A 23,904-nucleotide genomic window follows, 5' to 3' on the forward strand; every position below is an offset into this window, starting at 1 on the left:
AGACAGAAAGTAGAAGGGTGGGTGCCCAGGGCTAGGGGAGGGGAAATGGGAAGTTAGTGTTTAATGAGGATAGTTTCAGTTTGAGAAGATGAACAAGTTCCGGAGATGGATGGTTGTGATGGTTGCACAACAGTGTGAATGTACGAAACTCCACTGAACTGTGCACTTAAAAATGGTTAAGGTGGCAAATTTTTCATTATGTATTTTACCATACCACTACTACTACTAGAACCATGTTGTGTATTTTACAATAAGAAGAAGAAGAAACTTTCTCTCAACTCAAGTCCAAAGAAGCTACTGAGCAGGACTCCTGCAGCTAAAATTAGGCTAGACTTGACAGCTGGCCTTCAGCCGGCTCACACCTACACGGGAGGGCAAGGTCAGCCTGCCCCGTCAATCATGCCCCAGCCAGCCAATGGCTTGCCCACTCAGTTCCCAGAATAGGCTGGGAGGCTATTTTGGTACAATCTGTTCTCTCATAAAATGAGATCCTAGAACATTCGTGCTGGAAGGCTGGGAGCTGGCTTATTGACAACACCCACCAGGTGCTAGTTGAGCCCAAGCAGAAGTGCTCCAGGCACTTACCGAGCTGGCTTTGTAATCCGACTCCAGACGCTCCCGCTGGTCTGGTCCTCCTAGGAGGAAGGGGCGTTACCCAACACCAGGCATCTTTCAGGTGAAAAAGCCAGCGTATGAGAAGGTTCAGAGCCTATTCTGGCTTCTCTTTTTTGTTCGGTTGGTTGGTTGGTTTGGGGTTTTTTTTTTGGGGGGGGGGTAATTAGGTTTATTTGTTTATTTAATGGAAGTACTGGGGATTGAACCCCGGATCTCAAGTGTGTTAAGCATGCGCTGTACCACTGAGCTATACCCGCCCCCTCCCTTTTCTTTTTGATTAAGGTAGAATTCTCAGCACAAGGTTCTGTGAGTTTTGACCACAATCAAGATTTAGAACAGTTCTTTCACCCACCGGCCCCAAATTCTCTTGGCCCCATTGAAGACCATCTCTTCTCCCACTACCAGCCCCTGGCACTCACTGATCTGTTTTATGTCTCTATCATTTTGCCTTTCTTAAAACATCCTATAAAGAGAGCACACGGGATGTAGCCTGAGTCTGGCTTCTTTCAGTTTGCAAATGCATTTGGGATTCATCCGCATTGCCATGTGTGTCAATAATTTGTTCTTTGTGGGAGGTGAGTATAGCTCAGGGGTAGAGTGCATGCTTAGCATGCACTAGGGCCTGGGTTCAATCCTTAGTACCTCCATTAAAAACAAACAAACAAACCTAATTGCCTCCCTCTCAAAAAATTTTTAAATAAAAATCCATCCCTTTTCTCCACTGAGTAGTATCCCATTGTAATATGGGGTTACTATATGATGTCCATTCATTCACCAGCTGATGGACATTTGGGACATTTCCAGGTTTTGGTGATTACCCAAAACAGCTGCTATAAAGATTTCTTGTGTAAACATGAGTTTGTGTTTCACTTAAGAATGGGATTGCTGCATTATATGGTCAGTGATGTTTAATTTTATATGAAACTACCCAGCTCTTTTCCACTAGCAGTGTGTGAGTATTCCAGTTCCTCCAAATCCCTACCAACACCTGGCATTGTTAGTTATTTGTATTTTACCCATTCTAAACAGTATTGTGTTCGTTTGCTAGGGCTGCTGTAACAACACACTACAGACTGGGTGGATTAAACAACAGAAATTTATTTTATTATAGCTCTGGTGGCTAGAAGTCCGAGATCAAGGTGTCGACAGCACATTTGGTTTCTTTTGGGGTCTCTCTGTTGTTTGTAGGTGGCCATCTTCTCCCTGTGTCCTCACATAGACTTTTCTCTGTGCATGTCTGCATCCTAACCTTCTCTTCTTGTAAGAACACTAATCATATTGGATTAGAGTCCACCCCAAAGTGTTCACTTGGCTTAATCTCTTCTTTAAAGATCCTAGCTCCAAATGTCGTTGCATTCTGAGGGATTAGGACTGCAACATATAAATTTGAGGGGATTGCAGTTCAGCCCATAACAGACAGGCAGTGGCATTGTCTTGTGGTTTTAATGTGTATTTCATGTTATTCATCATCCATATATTCTCTTTGGTGAACCGTCTGTTCAAATCTTTTCCCCAATTTTTACGGGGTTTGTTCTTATTTAAGGTTTTTTAACAGCTTTATTGAACTACAGTTGACATACACTAAACTGCACGTATTTAAAGTATACAACTTGACAAGTTGTGACATGTATATAGACCCCTGAGACCATCACCACAATCAGGAGGGTGAAGATAACCATCTATCACTCAAAACTTTCTTCTACTCCTTTGCCATCCCTCCCACCCGCCCCTCATCTCTCCCTCCCCAAGCACCCAGTGATCAGCTGTTGCTATAGATGGATTTGCCTTTTCTAGAATTGTATATGAATGAAATTATCCCATATGCATTCTTTTTTATATGTCTTTTTTCACCCATCATGATAGTATTTGAGGCTCATTTATTCATGTGTTTGTTCCTTTTTATTGCTGAGCACTATTCATTCACCTTATGATGGACATTTTTTTGTTGTTTCCAGTTTGGGATTACAAACAAAGCTGCTATAAACATTCATGTACCTGTCTTTGTGTGGACACATATTTTCAACTTTCTTGGGCAAATACCTGAGTGGAATGTCTGGGTCACATGGTAAGTGCACTGTTTAACTTTTAAAGAAACTACCAAACTGTCTTCTGAAGTGGCTGCACTATTTTACATTCCTGCCCACAATGTAGGAGAGTTCCAGTTGCTCCACATCCTTGTCCGCACTTGGTATGGTCAGTCTCTTTAATCTTAGCCCTCCTAGTGGGTGTGAAGAGGTATCTTCCCATCCATTTCCCTGATGGCCAAGGATGTTGAGTATCTTTCATGTACTCGTTTCTATACCATCTGTATATTTTCCATAGCGAAGCGTCCATTCAAATCCTTTGCTCATTTTTATATTGGGCTGTTTGTTTCCTTATTATTGAGTTTTGAGAACTCTTTGTATATGCAGGATACAATCCTTTTATCAGAGGTGTGATTTTTCAAAGGTTTTTCCCCTAGTCTGTGGTTTGACTTTCATTCTCTTAACAGGGTTTTTCACAGACTCTTAGCTGCAAATCCCAACCACCCCCATTCATTCACCCCCCTATCTTTGAAGAGCAGTGATAATCATCATCCTCTTTTTCCCAAGAAGCAAACGAGGCTTAGAGAAGGGGAGGACCCAAGATCTGTCAGTGGCGGAATGAGGCTTGACCCAGGTCTGCTTAACCCAAGCCCCACAGACTTCACCCAATGCCTTCACCTCCCGCTGGTAATCAAGGGCTGTGGTGAGCCTCTTTCGTCTGGAAACTCCATGTATCTCTAAGGACACAGACTCCTGCTGAGTCCTGAGGCCAAAAGAGCAAGAATGAATCAGTCAAGCCATCAGGGTTCCTTCACAAAGAATTTGTTTGCTGACCCTTCACACTGAGCCTTGATGGACATGCAAGAGGAGGAATTTGGGGGCCCTATAACCTCAGGACCCACCCAGCTCCCAGGCATCACCAGATCAAGGCACTTCCCACTAGCTGGGCAACACCTGGGACCGCCAACCCCACGCCGATCTTGACCCAGATGCAGGCTGATGCCCTGAGTGTGTTCTGAGCACCCATATGCAGAGAGCAACCCCAAGCAGGCCCCGTCTGGGCCCAAACCCCACCTGAAACTGGGCCGTGTCCAACTTACCCACCCACCCCTCTCAGATGTCTTGGTGACATAGGCTGAGATGAAGGTGGCCAGGAGGGTCAGCTTCAGCTCTCAGCTCTCATTCCCCCTTGCTCTCCCTGAATCAAGTTCCTAGCCCACCCAACAGCAGAGGGTTTGGCACAGAGTAGGCATGTTTGTTGAATGACTGAGTGAGCAGCGATGAAGGATGCCAGCATGAAGGAGGTCTGGTGCTTCCAGGGTCCAGCAGTGAGTGCTCGGAGCCCCTAGACAGAGCCAGATCTAAGAACCCCTGTCCAGCCCACTGCATTTCTTTGGTTTAGGGGCAACCTGAAGACAAGGATCAGAACAAGCCTTTCCCACCCTCCACGCTTTCAAGTCTGGCCTAGACATGTCTACTGGAGGCCTCCTTTGTGCCAGGGTAACTTTTGGGGTTCTCCGATCCACAAATACAGAAGATCTAAAATGCAAAGCCATTTTTAAGCATGATGAACATGCATCAAGTCCTCCCCTCCTGACTGCTCTGTGCTTCTGAGCTTATAAAGCTGGTTCCCATCCAGCCTCACATCAACCCTTGCATACAGAGGGGGGAAGGGGCCGCTCTACAGATGGGGAACACAAGGCTCAGAGCAGGAGGCAACTTGCCCAGGGATGCCCAGGAGAAGTTGGCAAGAAGACACGTGAAAATTACAGCAGTTACCTCACAGCAGATTCTTAGTAAATGTCCATCAAATGAATGAGCCCCAACATGGCTTAAAATTCACTTGGAGTCAAGGTGTAATTTTAGAGAGGAAATAATAGAACCAAGAATGTAACTGCCAGGGTTTCTGGCTGGAGCTGCTGCTGGGATTCGGTGGACTCCGCCCCCCAAAAGCTGTAACGCTATGGGTACCTGGAAAAAAGAGAGAGGGACCCTGCATTCCTACAAATGCCCTTCACCCCCAAATCTCACTTAACCCCCTCACATCAGCCCTGGAGGGTGGACTGATGGCCCCACTTTGTAGACGGGGAAAGTTGAGGCCTGGAGAGGGGAGAGCTGAGCCCAGGTCCTGGGTCCGGGTCCTCTCCTTGGTGCCCTGAAAGCCCCCTGGGCTGCCCCCTAATCTGCCTTCTTGGTCTTCTTCTTCCTGGAGCCCTCACTCAGCTCCTCCTTGGACTTGGTGGGCAGGGAGTGCGGAGAGCCAGGCCCGCTGCCGCCCTGGGATCCACCATGGTTGTCATGGTGATGGTCGCCGCCCCAGTCCGACCCAAACAGCACAGGGCAGATGTAGCCTTCCAGAACATCAAAAGGGGAGCTGTGGGAGTGAGTGGCCGTCAGGAACACCTGAGGTGGGGTGACAGACAGGGAGACAGTGAAGAGCCAGAGGGAGACAGAGGCAGAGGGAAAGTGGGGAGAAGTAGAGAGAAGGGTGGTCAGGTCAAGGGCAGAGTAGCCCTGACCCAGCCTTCTGGCTACATGCACCCCCAGGAAGGTGACCAACTGTTCTGGGTTTTCCAGGATGCAAGACTTTTGGTGCTAATGGAGGGGGAAGGGTATAGCTCAGTGGTAGAGTGTGTTCTTAGCGTGGACAAGATCCTGGGTTCAACCCCAGTACCTCCATTAAAAAAAATAATAAATTTGGGGGGATGGGTATAGCTCAGTGGTAGAACATATACTTAGCATGCAGGAGGTCCTAGGCTCAATCTCCACTACCCCTATTAAAACTTTAAAAATAATAATAAATAAATAAACATAATCCCCCCCCCAAAACCCAGACAGCTCCAGGCAAGTTAGTCACCTTGCCCCTAGGAGTCCCCCAACAGACACCTGCGCTGAGAGAGGAGCCGTGCTTGGCCTGGGGTCGCTCACTCCCTTTCCCTATGCGATGGCCTGTGGTCCCCTCCCAGGGAGCCAGCAGTGACGCTCCCCTGCTCCACGGGGAGGGAAGAGTGTATGGCCCCATAAGACCTCTCCTGGATAGGGGTGACCCTATCTCAAAGCTTGAGGATCAAACTAGCACCATTCCTGGTCCAGCCGGCTGTCCAAGACCAAGGCATAAGGCTCCGATACTCCAAACAGACTCCGCACACTCCTGCCCCCATCTTGGTCTCTGCCCCAAAGACCTTGTTCTGCTCACCCCGCCCCCAGCTGCTGGACACTGCTCTTCTCACACCCTCCTCCCCTGCACGGACCCGCCGGTAAGCTCCCCTCCCCTACCCCTCGACCTTAAGGCTGTCCTTTCCCCAAGGCTCCCCATCCTCGGCCTGGGACATCAGGACAGGAAGGCTTACCTTACAGGACACCATGAACATGGTGAAGATGAAGATGAGGGTAGCTTTGGACACTGGGAGCCAGCGGGTCTGCTGGAGGGTGAAGAGGATGGCTCCGTACAGGCTGGCCTTGGTGGGGCTGGAAGGGGCAGCTGTGGTTACTGGGAGGTGCTGCACAGCTCAGGCCTTTGCACCTTTGGCCCAGATCCCCTTCTCTGCCCACCCCTGCCGGCTCCAGCTCCCACCCCAGCATCTTCGCAATGTGAAGAGGAAAAATATCCATGTGAGAGGTCTGGCCTTGGCCCTGCATCTGGAAGGTATCCACTAAGCCCTGGGAACGTCCTGCCTGATAGGCGTACTTCTGTTTACCTGGAGACTTTGGGTCACACCAGATCATCACAGTGTGATTTAGGGTGGGGTCTTGGGCCATGTGGTATCAGCTGAAGCCCTAGAGAGACTGGAGACTGAGGTCAGCCCTGCATGCAGTCAACTATATCTGTATGACCAAGCCCCAGTGAGACCCCCGAACACCAGGGCTCGGGGGAGCCCTACTGGTTGGCAACCTTCAGCGCAGTCACACATGCATGCCGGGAGAAACAGGTGCTGTCCACACAAAGCCACTGGGATGGGGCGATTGGAAGCTTGCGCCTGGTCTCCCCTGAATGCCGCCCCATGCAATTTGCCAATTTTAATCTGTATCCTTTCGTTGTAATAAACTATAACCCGAGTATAATGGCTTGGATGAGTTCTGTGAGTCCTTCCAGCAAGTCATTGAACCTGAGGGTGGTCCTGGGGGCCCCTGAACAGTGTACTCCCCTAGAAGATGGGATTACAACCCACCTTATTGTAGAGTGGAAGAGAATATAACTAGCCTGAACCTTTCAGGTCTTCTCTGACTTGGCAAAGGTGCTGGCCTCTGTCCAGAGGCTTCTTCTTTGCCAGAAAACTCCTACTCACTCTTCAAAACCCAAATCAAGTATCTTTTCATCCTGAAACTCTGCCTGCCCATGCCCCCTAGGCAGTGTCATGGTCCTCCTCTGGGGTCCCCCAGCCATGGCCTCTGGAAACTTCTGGAAGGAGAAGCAGGGGCTGAGGCTGCCAAGTTACCAGGAGTCTCCAACCTAGGGTCAGGCCCAGAGGGTGGGGAGGATGGGTACTCACAAGGACATGTGCAGAATCTCGTTGGTCTCTGGCTTCCAGACCCCTCGGAGCAGCTGCTCAAAGTTGGACATGAGGGCGACACCAGAGCCTATGGGACAGGATACATCTGAACAAGCCCGCCACCCCCAGCTCCCTGTTCTCCTTGGCTGAATTCCCAAGGAAGCAGCATCTTTGCTTCTGGAGTCTTCTTCAGAGGGATACTGAGCCTAGGGTGTATGATGATCAGCTGCAGGTGGGGAAACGGAGCTTCAGAGAGGACACAGTCTTGCCAAGGGTCACACGGCACATTTGGAGCAAAACCAGCATGAAGTAATCAAGGTCATACCCCACCTACAAGGTATGTCTTGGACAAATCTGGGTTGTCGGCCCTTCTGCCCCCAAACCAGGACCCTGAGCTGTGCAAGAGGCTTCCAGAGGGCTCCCCACCCCCAGCCTCTCTCCTGTGAGGGTTCTGAACTTTCAACTTTTCTCAAGCCGCTTGCCCTCTGGAAGGCACATTGCACCCCTAGGGGATTTGCTCTGTTGCACAGGAGACCCACATTAAGACTTCTGGTTAAATTTCTAGAAGAATCTTCTCATTTACCCCAAATATATTGGCTAAAAAGGCTTGGACACCCGCTCCAGTAGCGTTGGCTGCGCTAACCAGAGTGCCTGATATGTACCACTGCACCACGGGTTTGCATCTGGGGTGATTTTGCCCTAAATGTATCAGCTAATGAGGAGGCTGGACTCCTGTAGCCATCCTGAGACTCCTTAATCCAGAGCAATGGCTGTGCCAGCTGGGGTGCCCGATAAGTACCACTGAGCAGGGGTTGTCAACTGGGGTGATTTTCCATCGTTCTCATCATGGCCCTGTTTACCTTTGACCCAGCCAGTGGCGATCATGACAAACCACCCGTGATGGTAGTGGTGGTGAGCATGATGAATGCCCACGGCGATCTTGCGGACTCTCACCACCTCCTTCATGGCCACGAAGATGAGTTTCACCGGCAGGAAGCAGACACACTTGTAAAAGAGGTCCAGGGGGCAGAAGAAAATCAAGTACCTTTGGGGAGAGAAGGCCAAGCATTAGGGGGAGACAGACCCTCCTCTCTCACTTGCCAGGCTCAGGACGGCTGGGCAGTGGAGAGTGGTGAGTCAGGGCCACTGTGGAGGCTGTGCTGGTGGGGTCCTTGTTCCTTCCACCTCCCTCCTCCCACCTCCCAGGTAGCCGGGTCGCCTCGCCCGCCTGCTCTGCCTTCTACCCCTCACCCAGACCAGCGACACTTACCAGACGGCTGAAGCCAGCAGGATGCTGGAGTTGTTGCTGAAGTAGTCGATCAGGGGCTCCCCGAGGAGCAGATCAGCCAGGATGTAACTCCCGAAGCAGTGCAGCATGGCGCACAGCCAGGATGCCATGGGGTGGCGCCGGGATAGCTCAACAGCTCCTGAGGGGCATGGGGTGTCCTCCACCGTCAGCGGGGTGTCAACAGCATGCTTAACCTTCGCGCCCTCTGCTCAGCCCATCCTAATTCAGCTGCCTTCGCAGCTGCCCACCCAGTGCCTCGCAGTTCACCCATTTCAGAGGAAGAACCAAGGCTCAGAGAGGCTGCACACATGTCGGAGTCACACAGAGAGAAGGCAGTACCAAGTTGGGGCTCTCTCCTCTGAGCTCAGAGAGGTGGCAATGACTTAACACCATCTCCCATGTAGCAAGCATCCCCAGGTCTCAGACACTGGGTTTAGCATTTATAGGAAGGACTCATTAAATCCTCATTGATAACTATATCCAAGTGATCGTGCTTATTATCTGCACGAGGAGACAGACTTGGAGAGACAGGACAAGGTGCAAAGGGGACGCTTTGATGCAGTTACTCCTGCTTGGGCTGATACCAAGATCTCTATAAACTTATCCCTACATTTTTGGTCTCTCCTTTAAAAAGTTTTTTTTTGTGTGTGTACTAAAATATACATAAAATGGGCTTTATCCATTTTTAAGTGCACAATTCAGTGGTATTAAGTACATTCACGTTGTTGGGCAACCATCCTCACCATCCATCTCCAGAGCTTTTTCACCTTGCAAAACTGAAACTCTGTCTCCATTAAACACTGACTCTCCATTCCCCTTTCATCCCAGCCCCTGACACCCACTGTTCTACTTCCGTATCTATGAAACTGACTCCTCCTCTAGAGACCTCATATGAGTGGAATCATACAGTATTTGCCCTTTTGTGTGTGGCTTGTTTCACCCAGCATAATGTCCTTAGGGTTCATTCACATTGCAGCCTGTGTCAGAATCTCTTTCCTTTTTAAGGCTGAATAATATTCCATCACATGGATCTACCACCTTTCACATATCCATTCAACCATCAGTGGGTACTTGGGTTGCACACACCTTTCAGCTACTGTGAATAGTACTGCTAAGAACATGAGAGTACAAATATCTGTACGTGTTCCTGCTTTCAATTCTTTCGGGTCTATTCCAGATGTGGAGCTGCTGGATCAAATGTTAATTCCATTTTTAATTTTCTGAGAAACCTTCATACTGTTTTCCACAGCCACTGCACCGTTTCCCATTCCCACCAGCAATGCGCAAGTGTTTCAACTTCTCCACATCCTTGGCGACACTGGTTGTTTTCTGTTTTTTGGTAATAGTTATCCTGATGGGTATGAGGTGGTCTTTTGTTGTGGTTTTGATTTGCATTTCCCTAAGGATTAGTGACATGGAATGCCTTTTCATGTGCTTATTGGTCAGTTCTATATCTTCTTTGGAGAAATATCGATTCAAGCCCTTTGTGCATTAAAAACAAAACTGAGTTGTCCTTTTGTTGCTGAGTTGTGTTCTTATGGAGAATATTCATTTGCTGGGAAAAGAACTTTCATTGGCCCCAGATAGGAAGGCACAGCAGAAGGAATTTGAAAGGTGAAACCGAAGAGCTCCTGAGCCCTGTCTTGCTGGAGGAGTACCAGCAGGGCAGAGGGAAGCCACAAGGTATTGGTACCAATGGGGCAGCGCGGGGCATGCCCGTGCGTGTGGAAGGGTGCAGAGGGAGCAATAAGCAAAGCCAGATGAGGGAGTCCTTGAGGGCAGAATTATACATACAGAGGGAGAGAGGGCATTCTGTGCCAGCAGCATGGGAGGAACAAAGATACGAAAGCAAAAATGGCCAGTCACAAATGCTACTTCCTCCAGGAAGGCTTCCTTGCTCTGCTGAGCCAGTGACTCCTGATTCTGGGCTCCCAACACCCCATGGACACTACCCTATCTTTTACAAATACACTTTTTGTTTTGTTTTGTTTTTTAGTGGGTTTTTTTTTTTTTTTGGTAGGAGGAGGTAATTAGTTTAATTAATTAATTAATTATTAATGGAGTTACTTGGGGGAGGTAACTAGGTTTTATTTACTTACTAATTTTTTAATGGAGGTTCTGGGGATTGAACCCTCAGACCTCATGCATGCTAAGCAGGCACTCTCCCACCGAGCTGTACCCTCCCCACCGAGCTGTACCCTCCCCACCCCAAACTTTACTCTATTTTTGGTCTTGTTATTTTATTCCATTTTTCACATCAAATAACAAAAAGCAGATTAGTGGTTGCTTAGGGCTGGAGGGAATGGGGGAGATGGGAGGGTAATAGCTGAAGGATTGGGGTTTCTTTCGGAGGTGGTGGTTGCACAATTTTATGAATATACTAAAATCCAGCGAATGGGATGCTTTAAATGGGTGAATTGGGTGGTATATGAATTATATCACAACAAAGCTGTTAAAAATAAAAGAATAACAAAGAAAATATGGAATTTAGTTTCTGCAACTGAGGATATACACTCCCAAATGATACTGAATTGAGTCTGATAAAGTCAAGGCAACAAAATACAGAAGAATGGCCTTGCTTAACAAGTGGAAATAGGGAGCCCATCATTTAAGAAGATGGGGCAGGGGAGGGTGTAACTCAGTGGTAGAGTGTGTGTTTAGCATGCACAAGGTCTGGGGTTCAATCCCCAGTACCTCCACTAAAAAGCTAATTATTATTACTTTAAAAACACATAAATAAACCTAATCACTTCCCCCCCAAACAAACAAACAAAAAAGATGGTGCAGATCATTGCTCTCCAACTTGGCAGTACACCAGCGTTACCTGGGGACTTTACCAACACCTGACACCTGTGCCCCGCCCAGAGTGTCTCAGTTGGTAGGTCTGGGATGTGGCTGGGCTTGTGGATTTTTTAATAACTCTTCTCAGTGATTCCTTTGTGCAACAAAGTTGAGCACCACAGAGATAGGGGAATGAACTGGCCAGTGTCCCGACACCCAGCAGCCCTGATAATCCAAGACCTTCCACCCACGGCTGACAGGATGGGCTCCCAAGAGCAATGGTTTTCAAACTGTGTTTCTGGGAACCATGAGGGTTTGCAGGAGCAAAGGAGGGACCAAGTGGGTATGTTCTGGGTCCTTCCCCCTGTTTCAACCAGAGCACAACTTCCTTTACTGCTTCCTCTCAGAGTTCAGCAGAAGACTTTGTTTGAAAAGGAGAATCTGGTATTCACACAGTCCTGCATGCAAATGTTCATAGCAGCTTTATTTGTAAACAACCCAAATGACTTCAGTGGGTGAATGGATAAACAAACTGTGGTACATCTTTACCAAGGAATACTACTTGGTACCAAAAAGAAATTAACCAGGGCTACATGACACAACCTGGATGGATCTCAAGGGTGTTATACTCAGTGAAGACAGCCAATCGCAGAAGGTTATGTACTATATGATTCCACTTATATAACATTCTCCAAATGACAAAATCATGGTGATGAGTGTGGCAGAGAGGAGATCCATGGTCACCAGGGGTTGAGGTTCAAAGGAAGATCTAACCATAGAGGGGCTTCATCGGGAAGTTTCTTTGAGATGCTAGAACCATTTTATATCCTGATTGTGGTGGCAGTTACTCAAGTCTACACAAGTGATAAGGTTTCAAAGGACTGTATTTAAAAAACAGTGCATGTAAAAACCGCTGAGTCAAGCCTTTAGCTGGTGTTAATGGTATTACACCGATAACAATTCCCTGGTTTTAACAATGAGCGACCATTATGTTAAGATGTTGTCACTGGGGGCAGCTGGGTGACGGGGCCTTGGGAATTCATACCACTGTTGCAACTTATTAGTCTTAAACTCTTTCAAGATAAAAAGTACTTTAAAATCCCAAATTAAAATAAGGAAGGGGCCTAGTTCTTCAAAAATAACTTTACCAAAGAAACTAGAGGCACAGGATTAATGTCAATTAGTTAAATTCTACACTTTGTACTACCCACTTGAAGTTTTTAGAGTCTTTTTAAATAGTTGAGTTCTGTCTTTATGCTAATATCATCCCTTTACAGCCACACCCCTGAGTTGGAACCTGGGTGTCTCCTGGTGTGACAATTTATTTCATTATCTTGATCCCTCCTTCCCCCACTAATTTCATTTTCCAGAGAATGAATTTTGGATTAAGTTGTAAGACACAGCTACTTGGCTCTCATGGCCAGAGCTGGTACCAATGACTCTCTTTGAACAATTTATTTGAATCCAATGAAAATTCCATTCAGTGGGAACATGAGATGACAAGGTTACAATGTGTGATCTATTAATCAAAAGACAAATTAAAAGAAATCATCAGTTCAGATTTGTCGGGTTTGGGGGAAATTTTTCTCTTCATTTCTAGAGACTGGATGTCTTTTGTCTCAAAATAGTCAAAACTGGATGCTTGGCCTCTTTATGCCAATGTGTGTACTATGTGTGAAGCTATTGACATAAACACGTATATATACTATTGATACACTCAGTAAGTTGATTTGATCTGAATCCTTGGGTGAGTACAGAGGCCTCGTCAGTCTTACCTGCTGTTGGAGCCCCAGTGCGCACGGCGCTTCGCCTGCCACTTGGTAGCTGCTCTGTAAATAATTGTGAGTGAAAGCACTGCTGTCCTTGTGAAGCTTACATTCTAGCAAATGTGGACCAAACACTCTTAGGCATTGAGGTTGTGTCGGGCACTTTGGGTTACATTGTAACCACAACCTCCCCTGCTCCATTTATTTATTGAGTTACTGTTGTATCCCAGGCAACTAGGTATCTTCACATCATCCTCAAGGCTTCAGCATCAGAGCCCAGGCTTTTAGCCACAGGTAAAGTAGGGATCAATATCCCTACCTACAGTGAATCCCTACCCTGAATTCAGGTCGACCAGAACGTCAGGACACAACCTCATGTGGTGTAGGGTCTTTGCAGATGTAATTAAGGTAAGGATCTTGAGATGAGATCAACCTGGAGCATCTGGGTTATGTCCTGAATCCAATGAGAGTGTTTTTATAAGAGACGAAAATGGAGAAGGTCTTGAGTTGAATTCATAAGAGGATATGTTGTTGAAGTCCTAACCCTTGGTACCTTATTTGGAAATAGGATCTTTGCCGATATAACGAAATTAAGATGAGGTCATTAGGTGGGCCTTCATCCAACGTCTTGTGCTCCTCATGAGAAGAGGAGACGAACCACAAGGAAGAAGGAGGCAGACTGTGGCCATCCAGCTATAAGCCAGGGAACCCCAAGGATGCTAGCCACCTCCGGAGCAAGGAAGAGGCATAGAAAGAGTCTTTCCTAGAACCATCAGAGAGCATGGCCCTGTTGACACATTGATTTTGGGTTTCCAGTTTCCAGAATTTCAAAGTTCTCTTTCTTTCTTTCTTTCCTTTCTTTTTCTTTTTCTTTTTTTTTTTTTTATTATTTTTTATGTATAGTTGATTTACAATGTTGTGTTAGTTTCAGGTGTATAGCAGTGATTCAGATATATATATTATATCCATATATCCTTTTTCAGATTCTTTCCAATTACAAGTTACTACAAGGTATTGAATATAGCTCCCTATGCTGTAACAGAAGGTCCTGTGAGAGAATACATTTCTGCTGTTTTAAGTCACTTAGTTTGTGGTTATTTGCTATGGAAACAAATATAGAACCTGACAGATGAGGCAACAGAGTCTCCCCAAGGTCAAGAGGCTTCTCCAAGATCACCCATGCATTCAGTGAATAATTTTCAGCTCCAACCATGTGCTGGGCCCTTGCTAGGCACCAGGGATGCAGCCACGAGCAAGAGCTGGTTCTGGCATTACCTGTGCGGGGTTCATAGACTGGTGGGGAGCCAACGTGGTTAAATAATCCCACAAATGAAGGTTAAACCTAAGGGAGAGGCACATGATACTTTGAAGGGTCTAATCAGGGAACTGCCCTAGCTGAGGAAGTCAGACTTCATTTAGGAAGTGGTGCTTAAGCTGAGATCTCAACAATGAGCAGGATTTCCTAGGAGGTGGGGGTGGAGGGAAGAAAATGAGCCAGGCAAAAGAAGAGAATGGGAAAAGGTGGGAGGGAGAGGAGACAGGATACCTAAGAATCAAGGGGCATCAGTGCAAGATACCCTGGGCAGGTCGGCATGGGCTGAACATCCAGCAAAGCAAGTGATCAAGCCAGGGCCATGTGGACCACATACCTTTCATCACAGCATCCAAGTCTTTCTTGGGTCTGATGTGCAATGTTCTAAGCCCATGTTGGGGTAAGAAACAAGAAGTCCACTCCCCTCTGTCAAGGGAGCTGCCTTCTTTTCAGATCAGTCACCCTCACAGAGAAGTGGGGAAGGGAATACCTGCCCCTCCTCTGGTGAGAAAAAGCCCAAATTGCCCTTGTACACACACAGTTGGGAGGATCAATAGGCATACCAGCTTGGAGGCAATCTAGCAACTGAAGAAATGTGAAACTGCAGGTCACCAGTGCCCCAGCAATTCCACTCCTCCTTATTTGTCCAAAGAAAGCAGTGCGTGTGGGTGAAGAGACATGGGGAGGGGGATGTCACTGCCACATTGTTACAACAGGAAAAAAGTAGAGTCTACTGTTTCTTGCTAAGGAGGTAGAGTCATGCAAAATGGAATACCATGGAGAAGCTATTTAAACATGAACTAGATCTTACTCCTGGCTCCCCGTCCTCAGCGCTGCTGACACTCGGGGCTGGATCATTCTTTGCTGCAGCGGGGGCTGTCCTGTGCACTGCAGGGTGTGGAGCAGCATCCCTGGACTCCACCCATTCGAGGCTTGTAGCCCAATGCCACCCTGACTGTGACAACCAAAAATGTTTCCAAATATTGCCAAATATCCCCTGGGGGCAAATTCCCTTCTGGTTGAGAACCTCTACTCTAGATGCAGCAACACAGATAAATCCTAGAAGGTTACTACTGAGTGAAAAGGTTAGGTTGCCAAATGATATATTTGTGTGTATTTTATGTATATATTTAAAACAACACAGAATGCTCTATGTAGTTCATAGATCTATATACAGTGGTAAAGGTATAAATACAAACATGGGAATGATACAGGCTGATTTTAGGACAGTGGTCACACCTAGGGAGGGAGGGAGGGAAAGGGAGAAGGTCGGCTGTGTCTGTCACCATTTCTTTATTTTGTTTGGGGTTTTTTTTGGTGGGGGGTAATTATGTTTACTTTTTTATTTTTAGAGGAGGTACTGGGGATTGAACTCAGGACCTTGTGTATGCTAAGCATGTGCTCTACCACTTGAGCTATACCGTCCTCCCTCACTGTTACTTTAAAAAAAAAAGATCTGAAGCAAATCTACGTTCCTATCTGGTAAGTCTGTAAAGAGTACAGAGGTACCTAAGATAGTTATTCAGTATGTCTGAAATATTTAATCACCCAAACTAGAAAAACAAAATCAGCCTTAAAAAGTAACAAAGTCCTGATACAGGCTACAACATGGGTTAACCTTGAAAACATGCCGAGTGAAAGTAGCCAGACACAAAATGTCATATTCTGTATGATTCCACTGATAGGAAATGTCCAGAAAATAAACATGCATAGGGACAGAAAGGAGATTAGTGGTTGCCAGGGACTGGGGAAGAAGGGAATGGGAGTGGCTGCCCATGGGGACAGGGCCTCCTTTCGAAGTGATGAAAAGGTTCTTGAACTTTTACATTACATACAGGTGTAATCACATCATATGGCCTTTCGCATCTAGCTTCTTTCATGGAGCACGATATTTTCAAGGGTAAAATTCATTTTCAGTACCGTATAGTAGCTCATCACAGGAATAGATCACAAGTTACTTATCCATTTTCTTGTATATTCTACATTTTCTAATCAGGAAACATGCCTAATAAAAGTTATCTCAGAGTAAGTCAGCAACTCACTCCACCTTCTCTTCACCGTGTGTTCTTGGACAAACCATTTTTTCCTTTCTGCATTCCTTTCCTTCTGTCAAGTGGCACCCTAATCCCTCTTTGCCCAACTTCTGCCAGGGGCTGGAATCAAATTTTCTGTTCTCAATCTCACTCTAGAGTCACAAGCCCAAAATGCATCTTCTCCACTGCCCTCGAGGTTGTCCTAAGTCTCAGCATTCACCAGGTTCCTCCATTATGAAGCAGAATGCCCTCTTCTCTCCTCTGGGACATCTATTTAAAACGCTGCCAGCTGAGAGTTAATCCTTTGGAGCAGCTGGTGGGTCCTGCAGGGACCGGGTCAGGTGAGGCACCCGTGTTTTTGCAGAAATGGATACCTCTGCAACTAAAAATAACCCCCAGGGGTTGAATTCTATCCAGGGTCTTTCTTGGGCCCCCTGGAACCATATGGCCAGTGCGGGTGGGGCAGGGAGCCTGGGTTTTGCTGGAACAAAGTAGGCTCCTCACGATGGGTGAGGACTGGTAGAAAAGCCACACACTTGGGTTTTGACTCTGCTGTTCACTCTGGTATGGCTTTGGTCAAAGGACTGCCCATCCCTCACCCCTAGCCTCACTTTCCTCTTCTGTCAAAAGGAGAATATGGGGGTGGAGAGGGTATAGCCCAGTGGTAGAGCATTTGTCTAGCATGCACCAGGTCCTGGGTTCAATCCCCAGTACCTCCATTTAAATTAATTAACTAACAAATAAATAAATAAATAAACCTAATTACCTCCCCCTAAGAATGAAAACTAAATAAATAAAATTTAAAATTTAAAACAGAGGGACTGAGAGCACCCCCCTCCCCAGGTACTATTGATGACTCAGTACTGGGTGCATTATCATCACCAGGCTTTTTTTTTAAGTTGAAGTATAGTTGATTTACAATATTGTATTAGTTTCACTGCACAGCGAAGTGATTCAGTTATATATACATATATATATATTCTTTTCCATTATAGATTATTAGATGATATTGAATATACTTACCTGTGCTACACAGTAAATCCTTTCTGTTTATCTGTTTTGTATATAGTTGTGTGTATCTGTTACTCCCAAACTCCTAGTTTATCCCTCCCCCACTTCCCCCTTTGGTCACCACAATTTTGTTTTCTCTGTCTGTGAGCTTCTTATCATTATCAATGCCCTCCCAGCAACCCTAGGACAGGACGCATATCCCCATCACCACAGATGAGAAGACTGAGGCTGAGGGGGACAGCCTGCTCCGAGGATCCGCAGCGAGGTGGTAGCCAAGAAACTGTCCCCCTGGCTCTTTCCCTTTGCTGTGCTGCTCCTGGGTTTCTCTTGCTGGGTCTCGGGGCAGCACCAGGAAGCAGGAGAATGTGGCTTTCAATTCCAGGTTTGCCACCAAAGCACTGCCCTCTTACTCATTGAGCTTTGGCTACTCGCCCTCTCTCTGGACCTCAGCTTACTTGTGTGTATAAGGGAGACGCTGTTCAGAGTGACCAGCTGTCCTGGTTTGCCTGGGGCTGAGGGGTTTCTGGGACATGGGACTTTGGGTGCTTGTCTTGGATGAACCTGGGCAAGCTGGTCACCCAGTGCTATCTATCGTTCATTTCAAAGGGAGCCTGCGAGGATGAAAAGAAATTGCCTAGGGCTTAGTAATTATGTGAGAGTTATTTCTGGAACTGGACTAAAATGGAAAGAACCTGTGGGTGGAAATTTTAGTGGATGGACTTAGAAAAATCAGCTCTGGTTAAGGAGGGAGGAGGAAGCCCCACCCGGGACCCTAGTTCTAACCTGTGATGGGCTCTAAAACATCCCCTCTCTGGGGTCAGTGTGCTGCCTGTGGATATCGGGTGAGTGCTAGAAGGCTCCCCAGAGCACTTTTAGCACTGTTACCATTCTGAGCTATTTAGTCTGAGGTCTAAACATGGGAGGTGTGTTAACGGAGTCTCTCAGCGACTCTAAGTCAAGTCATCCTCTCCCGAGCCTTTGGGCTCAGCTCTCTTCCTTAGTTCCCTCCCTATAAAATGGAGATGGCAACCCCTGCCTCGAAAGGTTGGAGGATGAGCAGCCCCCAACCCTCAAAAAGCTTACAGTTCAAACCAGAGATCAAGGAATGGTTTTCTTTGGCTCCCATACTAATTTAAAAAAGTGTTCAAACTGCAACCAAGATGTCCTTCAATGGGTGAATAAGAAAACCGTGGATTACCCATATCATGGAATATTACTCAGCACTAAAAGAAATTAGCTATGAGGGAGGGTAACTCAGTGGTAGAGCACGTGCTTAGCATGCACAAGGTCCTGGGTTCAATCCCCAGTACCTGCATTTAAAAAGTAAGCAAAAAAATAATAAATAATTAAGTAATTTTCAAAAACTATTTTTAAAAATGAGCTACCAAGCCATGAAAAGACACAGAGGAAGCCTTAAATGCATAATGCTAAGTGTGAGTAGCCAGTCTGAAAAGGCTACCTACTGTATGATTCTAACTCACTGACATTCTGGAAAAGGCAGAACTATGGAGAGAGTAAAAGGATGAGAGGTTGTCAGGAGTTTGGGGAGGGAATAGAGGGGCGAAATGAATAGGCAGAGCTTGGGGGACTTTTAAGTTAGTGGAACTCTTCTGTATGATATTATTATGATGGATACATATCATTATATGTTTGTCAAAATCCATAAAATGTACAACACAAAGGAACCCTTATGCAAACTGCACTTTAGTTGACAATGATGTTTATAATACATGATAATAATGGTATTAGGACAATAATGACGTTGATAACAATGTTTGTTGATTGACTATAATAAATGTACCACTCTGGTGCAGAAAGTTGATGGTGAGGAAAGCTGTATTTGTGGAGGTGGGTAGTCAGAGTATATAGAAACTACGTTCAGCTTAATTTTGCTGATCTAAAACTGCTCTAAAAATTGTCCATTAATTTTTTAAAAAAGAAAAAACATGTTCAAGTAGCCAACATACAAACATGGGAGCTGCAAGTCACATTTCTAGCTTCCCTTGAAATATTAGTTCTGTTAGTTCTAGCCCCAGCCAGGTGGGGATGTGCATGGCTGGATCCGACCTGGGGATGGTCCGCACCTGGCTGTCTTATTGCTTACCTGCCTGCTGTTGGAAGCATTAGAGTTTGAGACTTAGTCTAGATCAGCTTCTTTTTTTAATTTAACTTTTTTTATTAAAGTGTAGTTTGATTTACAATGTTGGTTTCAGGTGTACAGCAAAGCAATTCAGTTATACATCTGCATACATGTGTTCTTTTTTTCATATTCTTTTCCACTATACATTATATGAGAAGTTGAATATAGTTTCCTGTGCTATACACTAGGTCTTTGTTGTTTATCTATTTTATACATAGCAATGTGTATTTGTTAATCCCAAACTCCTAATTTATCCCTCCTCTAGATTAGCAATTCTTAACTGGCAGTAACTGTGTCCTCCCAGGGACACCAGCAATGTCTGGGGACATTTTGGGTTGTCACAACTGGGGTGTGCTACTTGCAACTTGTGGGTCGAAGCCAGGGATGCTGGGAAACATCCTGAAATTCACAGAACAGCCCCCCACAGCAGGGAATGACCAGGCTCTGTCACTTAGGTTGAGATTGGGAAACACTGGTGTGGAGAGCCGTTCTCATCTGGGAAATTAAAAAAAAATACTGATGCCAGTACCCTGCAATTCTGATTTGAATGGTGAAGGAGTGCTGCCTGGACAACAAGTCTGAAAAGCTCCCCCAGGTTGAATCTAATGTGTAGCCATATTTGAGAACCACTGGTCTGGAAGGCTCTTTGCATGGGTCAGGGCTTAAGGGAGCCAGGATTATCACTTAGCCATTAATTTACTTGCTCCTTCAATCACGCAACCAGCACCCAGTACTTCGTCCAATCTTCTTGCAGAACTAGGGGTCCTAGAGGTAAGCCAGACCTGGCCCTCCCCGCCCTGTTAAGGATCTCCAGCTTCTTTCAGTCCAACATTTCTCAAACGGTAGTGTGCTTATGGGGATCTCGTTCAAAGGCAGGTTCTGTTTCAGCAGGTCTGGGTGGGGGGCTTTCTTAACCTGCTCCCAGGGGTCACAGATGCTGTTCACTTGAGGACCACACTCTAGGCTTCATCCTCATTCAGGATTCTCACAAAAGTCTGACCCAGAAGATGCATGCATCTTAGGAAACTCATTGCCCCACACCTTACAAATAATTCTAACTACCCCTTGAAAATGCCTGAGACCTGACCACTGACAAAGTTCTCAACAGATCTTCCCAATAGCCAGGAAAGGGAGTCCAGGATTATTTTTACCAATGAGCCCATTTCACAGTTCAGCAAACCAAAGCTCATGTAAACCAAGCAACCAGCTTGGTTGTTTCCTCACTGCTAGAGGCAGAACTGACTCCCAATTTGAAGATTATTCCTTAAAGCCAGCTTGGATCTCAGGTTCACAAAATTCTTAATTTCTGAACAAGGGGCCCTGCATATTCCATAGCTGGTTCTGCAGTCAGCACACGGATTCTGAGAAGAAATCTTTAGGAACACCACACTAGGGGGGCCAACAAAAAAGTCCTATATATATATATGTATGTATATATATATATACACACACACACACACATACATATACATACATATATATACATGTACATTATATATATATATACATATTTTACAGTTTTCATGTAGAAAAGAAAATGGAAAGTCCAGATCAATTTTTAGAAATAAAACAATCGATACAGCAATAAATTTTATTATTTTGATAGAAGATACACATGAATAGGGTACCTCCAAATTTTAAGTGAATGGTATTTTTTTCTAAGGGGAGGCAAATACCCCAGAGCAATCATAGCGATTCTTGGGGTCAAGCAGATCTGGGTTCAGATCCCAAGGCTGCCATCTACCAGGCTCATTGCACATGTAAAGTAGCTTAGCCTCTATTTCCTATTTCCCCAGTTATGAAAGGAGGGAGTTGAACTGGCCAGGGGGTTCTCAACCTTGACAGCACACAGCATCACTGGGAGAGAGAAGCTTGAAATATGAGCATGCCTGGGCCCTATCTCAGATATTCTGGTCTGGACTAGAGAGGAGGCAGGGGTTTAAGAACCCCCAGGAGCCTCTAATGTCCAGCTGGCGTTCAGAATCACTGAACGCTCTCAACCTTCAGGCTCCGCACTTCAAGTTCAGATGATTTACTCTGTGACTCCAGCAGGAATGTCCCAACCCCTTCTTTGTGTTCCCAGCCCAGAGACCTCTTTCATTCCAGACACCTGTGTCCTACGGCCCTATGGGGCTCCTGCCCTCCACAATGTTAGATTTCCCAATGTGTGCTAGGTTCTGTACTTGCCCAGAGGACGAGCCTGATCCCCCAGGAATTCTGCAGACAGTAAATACAGCCCCCTGTTCAGGCTAAGACAATACAAAGCTTATTTTGCTTTGCAAAGTAACTGCTTTCCGGAAGAGCTTTTAAAGAAATAGACTCTGGCATGTGAATGAGCTAAAATAAAACAGAACAAAAACACTTGGCAGGCAGAGTAGGATCGTATTTGCATAAGACTGTGCATTTACATCCATAACTTCAGGGGTATAATGCAGAGAGGTGAGGTATGGAAGGGTGGCCATGACATTAAGTGTAATTATCTTTGTTTTCCTTTGGGCTGTTAGCTTTATTTTTCAAAAAATATATACATGAGCACCTATTTTTATCATCTTAAAAAAAGCTATTTCCACTGAGAAGAGAATATAGGGGTAATTTACATCTAAGTGGGAGAAAGGGTCACAAAGTTTCAGGTGATTGGTGTTTTTTCTAAAGCTAAATTCTAAATCCTATTGTCTGTTTAGTTTGCTGGTGTGCTAGAATGATTCAAATAGGAGGAGATGAACAAGAAACACTCCCTGAACCTTGTATAAAAATAGAATACATTCTAAGGAGGCCATTTGCCATCATTTAAAAAAAATGGTTTAGAAAAAAATTCAAGAAGCTGGGTCTTCCCTGTAGCCATTCTCCAGGAGGGTCTGGAGCTGGTGGAAGGAGGCTGACCCCAAATCACCCCGTCCTAGGGCCGGTACTGCTCAGTAAGTGGAAAGGATCCGGGCCAGAGCTGGAAGAACTCCCGCCGGGCTCGGAGATCCAGCACAGCCTCGGCCCAGGGGAAGGGAGAGGAGCTTGACCCGCAGCCACAGCGGGGAGGGGGGCACCGGTGTCACTTTCTCTGAACCTGATCACAGCCCCCAGCACGGCCGGCCCTTATATAGACACTCAGCTGCCGCTCCGGCTTCCCGCGCCAAGAGCAAGGAGGGAGGTCACGGCTCCAGGCGGCCAGGACATCTGGTCCGGCCGGCAGCGCCGACCCCAGTCTGCGCCCTCACCACGACCTACGCCCCTTGCCCAAGTTCATGAGACCTTACCCTGCGGGGATCCCTGACCTTCTCTCCCTGCTTCCTCCCCAGCACCTGCTCCCTCTCCTCTGAACAATCATGTTCCTTTCCTTCCCTCCAGGTTACATCTGCTTCCCCTTCCCCAGCCCCACAATCCCAGGGGCTTTTCGCTCTCCTTGCCCTCCCTCCCGTCTCTCCTGTCTGCCAGCCCCCGTGTGGGAGAACCCTATGATGATAGCACCTGGCAGGTCACCCGAACTGGTCCCTGGGACTATCCCCTCACGATCCAGGCCTTTCCCCTCCTCCAGATCCCTAGGTTTACCCCTGACCCCTGCCCCGCAATGCTAGCCCCCTCCAGCCCCCGGCCTTGACTCACCTGGCTCATACTTGAGGTAGATAATGGAGACGATGAAGTAGCTAAGGTCGAAGACAGGGAAGAGGGGCACCCGAGAGAAGCTGAGGGCAAGCTCGCCCAGGCTCAGTGCCGAGAGCAGCTCCATGGCTCCCGACGGGTCCCACCCCAGCCCCCGGCCGGGTGCGTCCCGTCGCCCGAGGCCAGGCGACTGCGCCCCCGCCGCTGGACCCGCCCCCACCCTCCAGGCGCCGCCCCCAACCCTGCCCCTGCGGGAGAGGAGGGGCGACCGCAGGCTTCGGGGCGGGTCGGGAGACTGTCCTGTCCCATGGAGCGAAGACGGTCGAGTGTCCCATACTCTGTCCCTCGGGCCATCACGACCCCATTCAGCCTGGCAAGGAGGGATAAGGGGTCCCTGTAGAGTGTGAGCTGGACAGGGTATCTGTCCTTGGAGTGGAGCGGGATCCGTTCCGCACCTAGCCCACCCAGGCCGGATGGATCATTCAGGACCCCGTCCTCGTAGGGCTAAATTAGGACCCACGTCCTCTGTAGAGCCCTTGGATCGGGACCTCCATCTCCTTGGGGCCCAATCTGTGTGAATCCCAGATTCCCGTGCCCCATAGGCTCCGTTCCCCAGGACCTCGGTCCTTTATGGAGCTGTCATGATCCAAGCCCTCTGTAAGCCATGACTTCTGTCCCCTGCACAGAACACCATCCTCCAAGGGAACCTCTCAGTCGGGGATCGCGCCTGCCGTGGGGCCCAGGAGCAGGCCCTTTTGGAGTTCCATCAGTCGGAGCGTCCATGCCCGGGAAAGCCCACTGCGTCAGGACCCACTCCCCTGTTTAGTTCAATGATAAGGGGGCCCCGTTTCTC

The 23,904-nt window shown here is 47.1% G+C and overlaps 1 protein-coding gene across 1 annotated transcript; it reads right to left on the reverse strand.

Moving 5' to 3' along the window:
* Positions 1 to 1,693: 1,693 nt before the first annotated feature.
* On the reverse strand, positions 1,694 to 23,270 carry TMEM38A (transmembrane protein 38A). The gene is made up of 6 exons (XM_010972104.3): positions 23,055 to 23,270; positions 8,400 to 8,556; positions 7,990 to 8,174; positions 7,130 to 7,217; positions 5,990 to 6,107; positions 1,694 to 5,042 (listed from the first exon to the last, which is right to left on the reverse strand). Exons 1-6 carry the CDS (start codon positions 23,176 to 23,178, stop codon positions 4,818 to 4,820), a joined length of 897 nt encoding a protein of 298 aa, XP_010970406.1. The 5' UTR covers positions 23,179 to 23,270; the 3' UTR covers positions 1,694 to 4,817.
* Between the last annotated feature and the right edge of the window lie 634 nt (positions 23,271 to 23,904).

Source organism: Camelus bactrianus, chromosome 22, assembly GCF_048773025.1.
Source record: "Camelus bactrianus isolate YW-2024 breed Bactrian camel chromosome 22, ASM4877302v1, whole genome shotgun sequence".
NCBI classification, from domain to species: Eukaryota; Metazoa; Chordata; class Mammalia; order Artiodactyla; family Camelidae; genus Camelus; species Camelus bactrianus.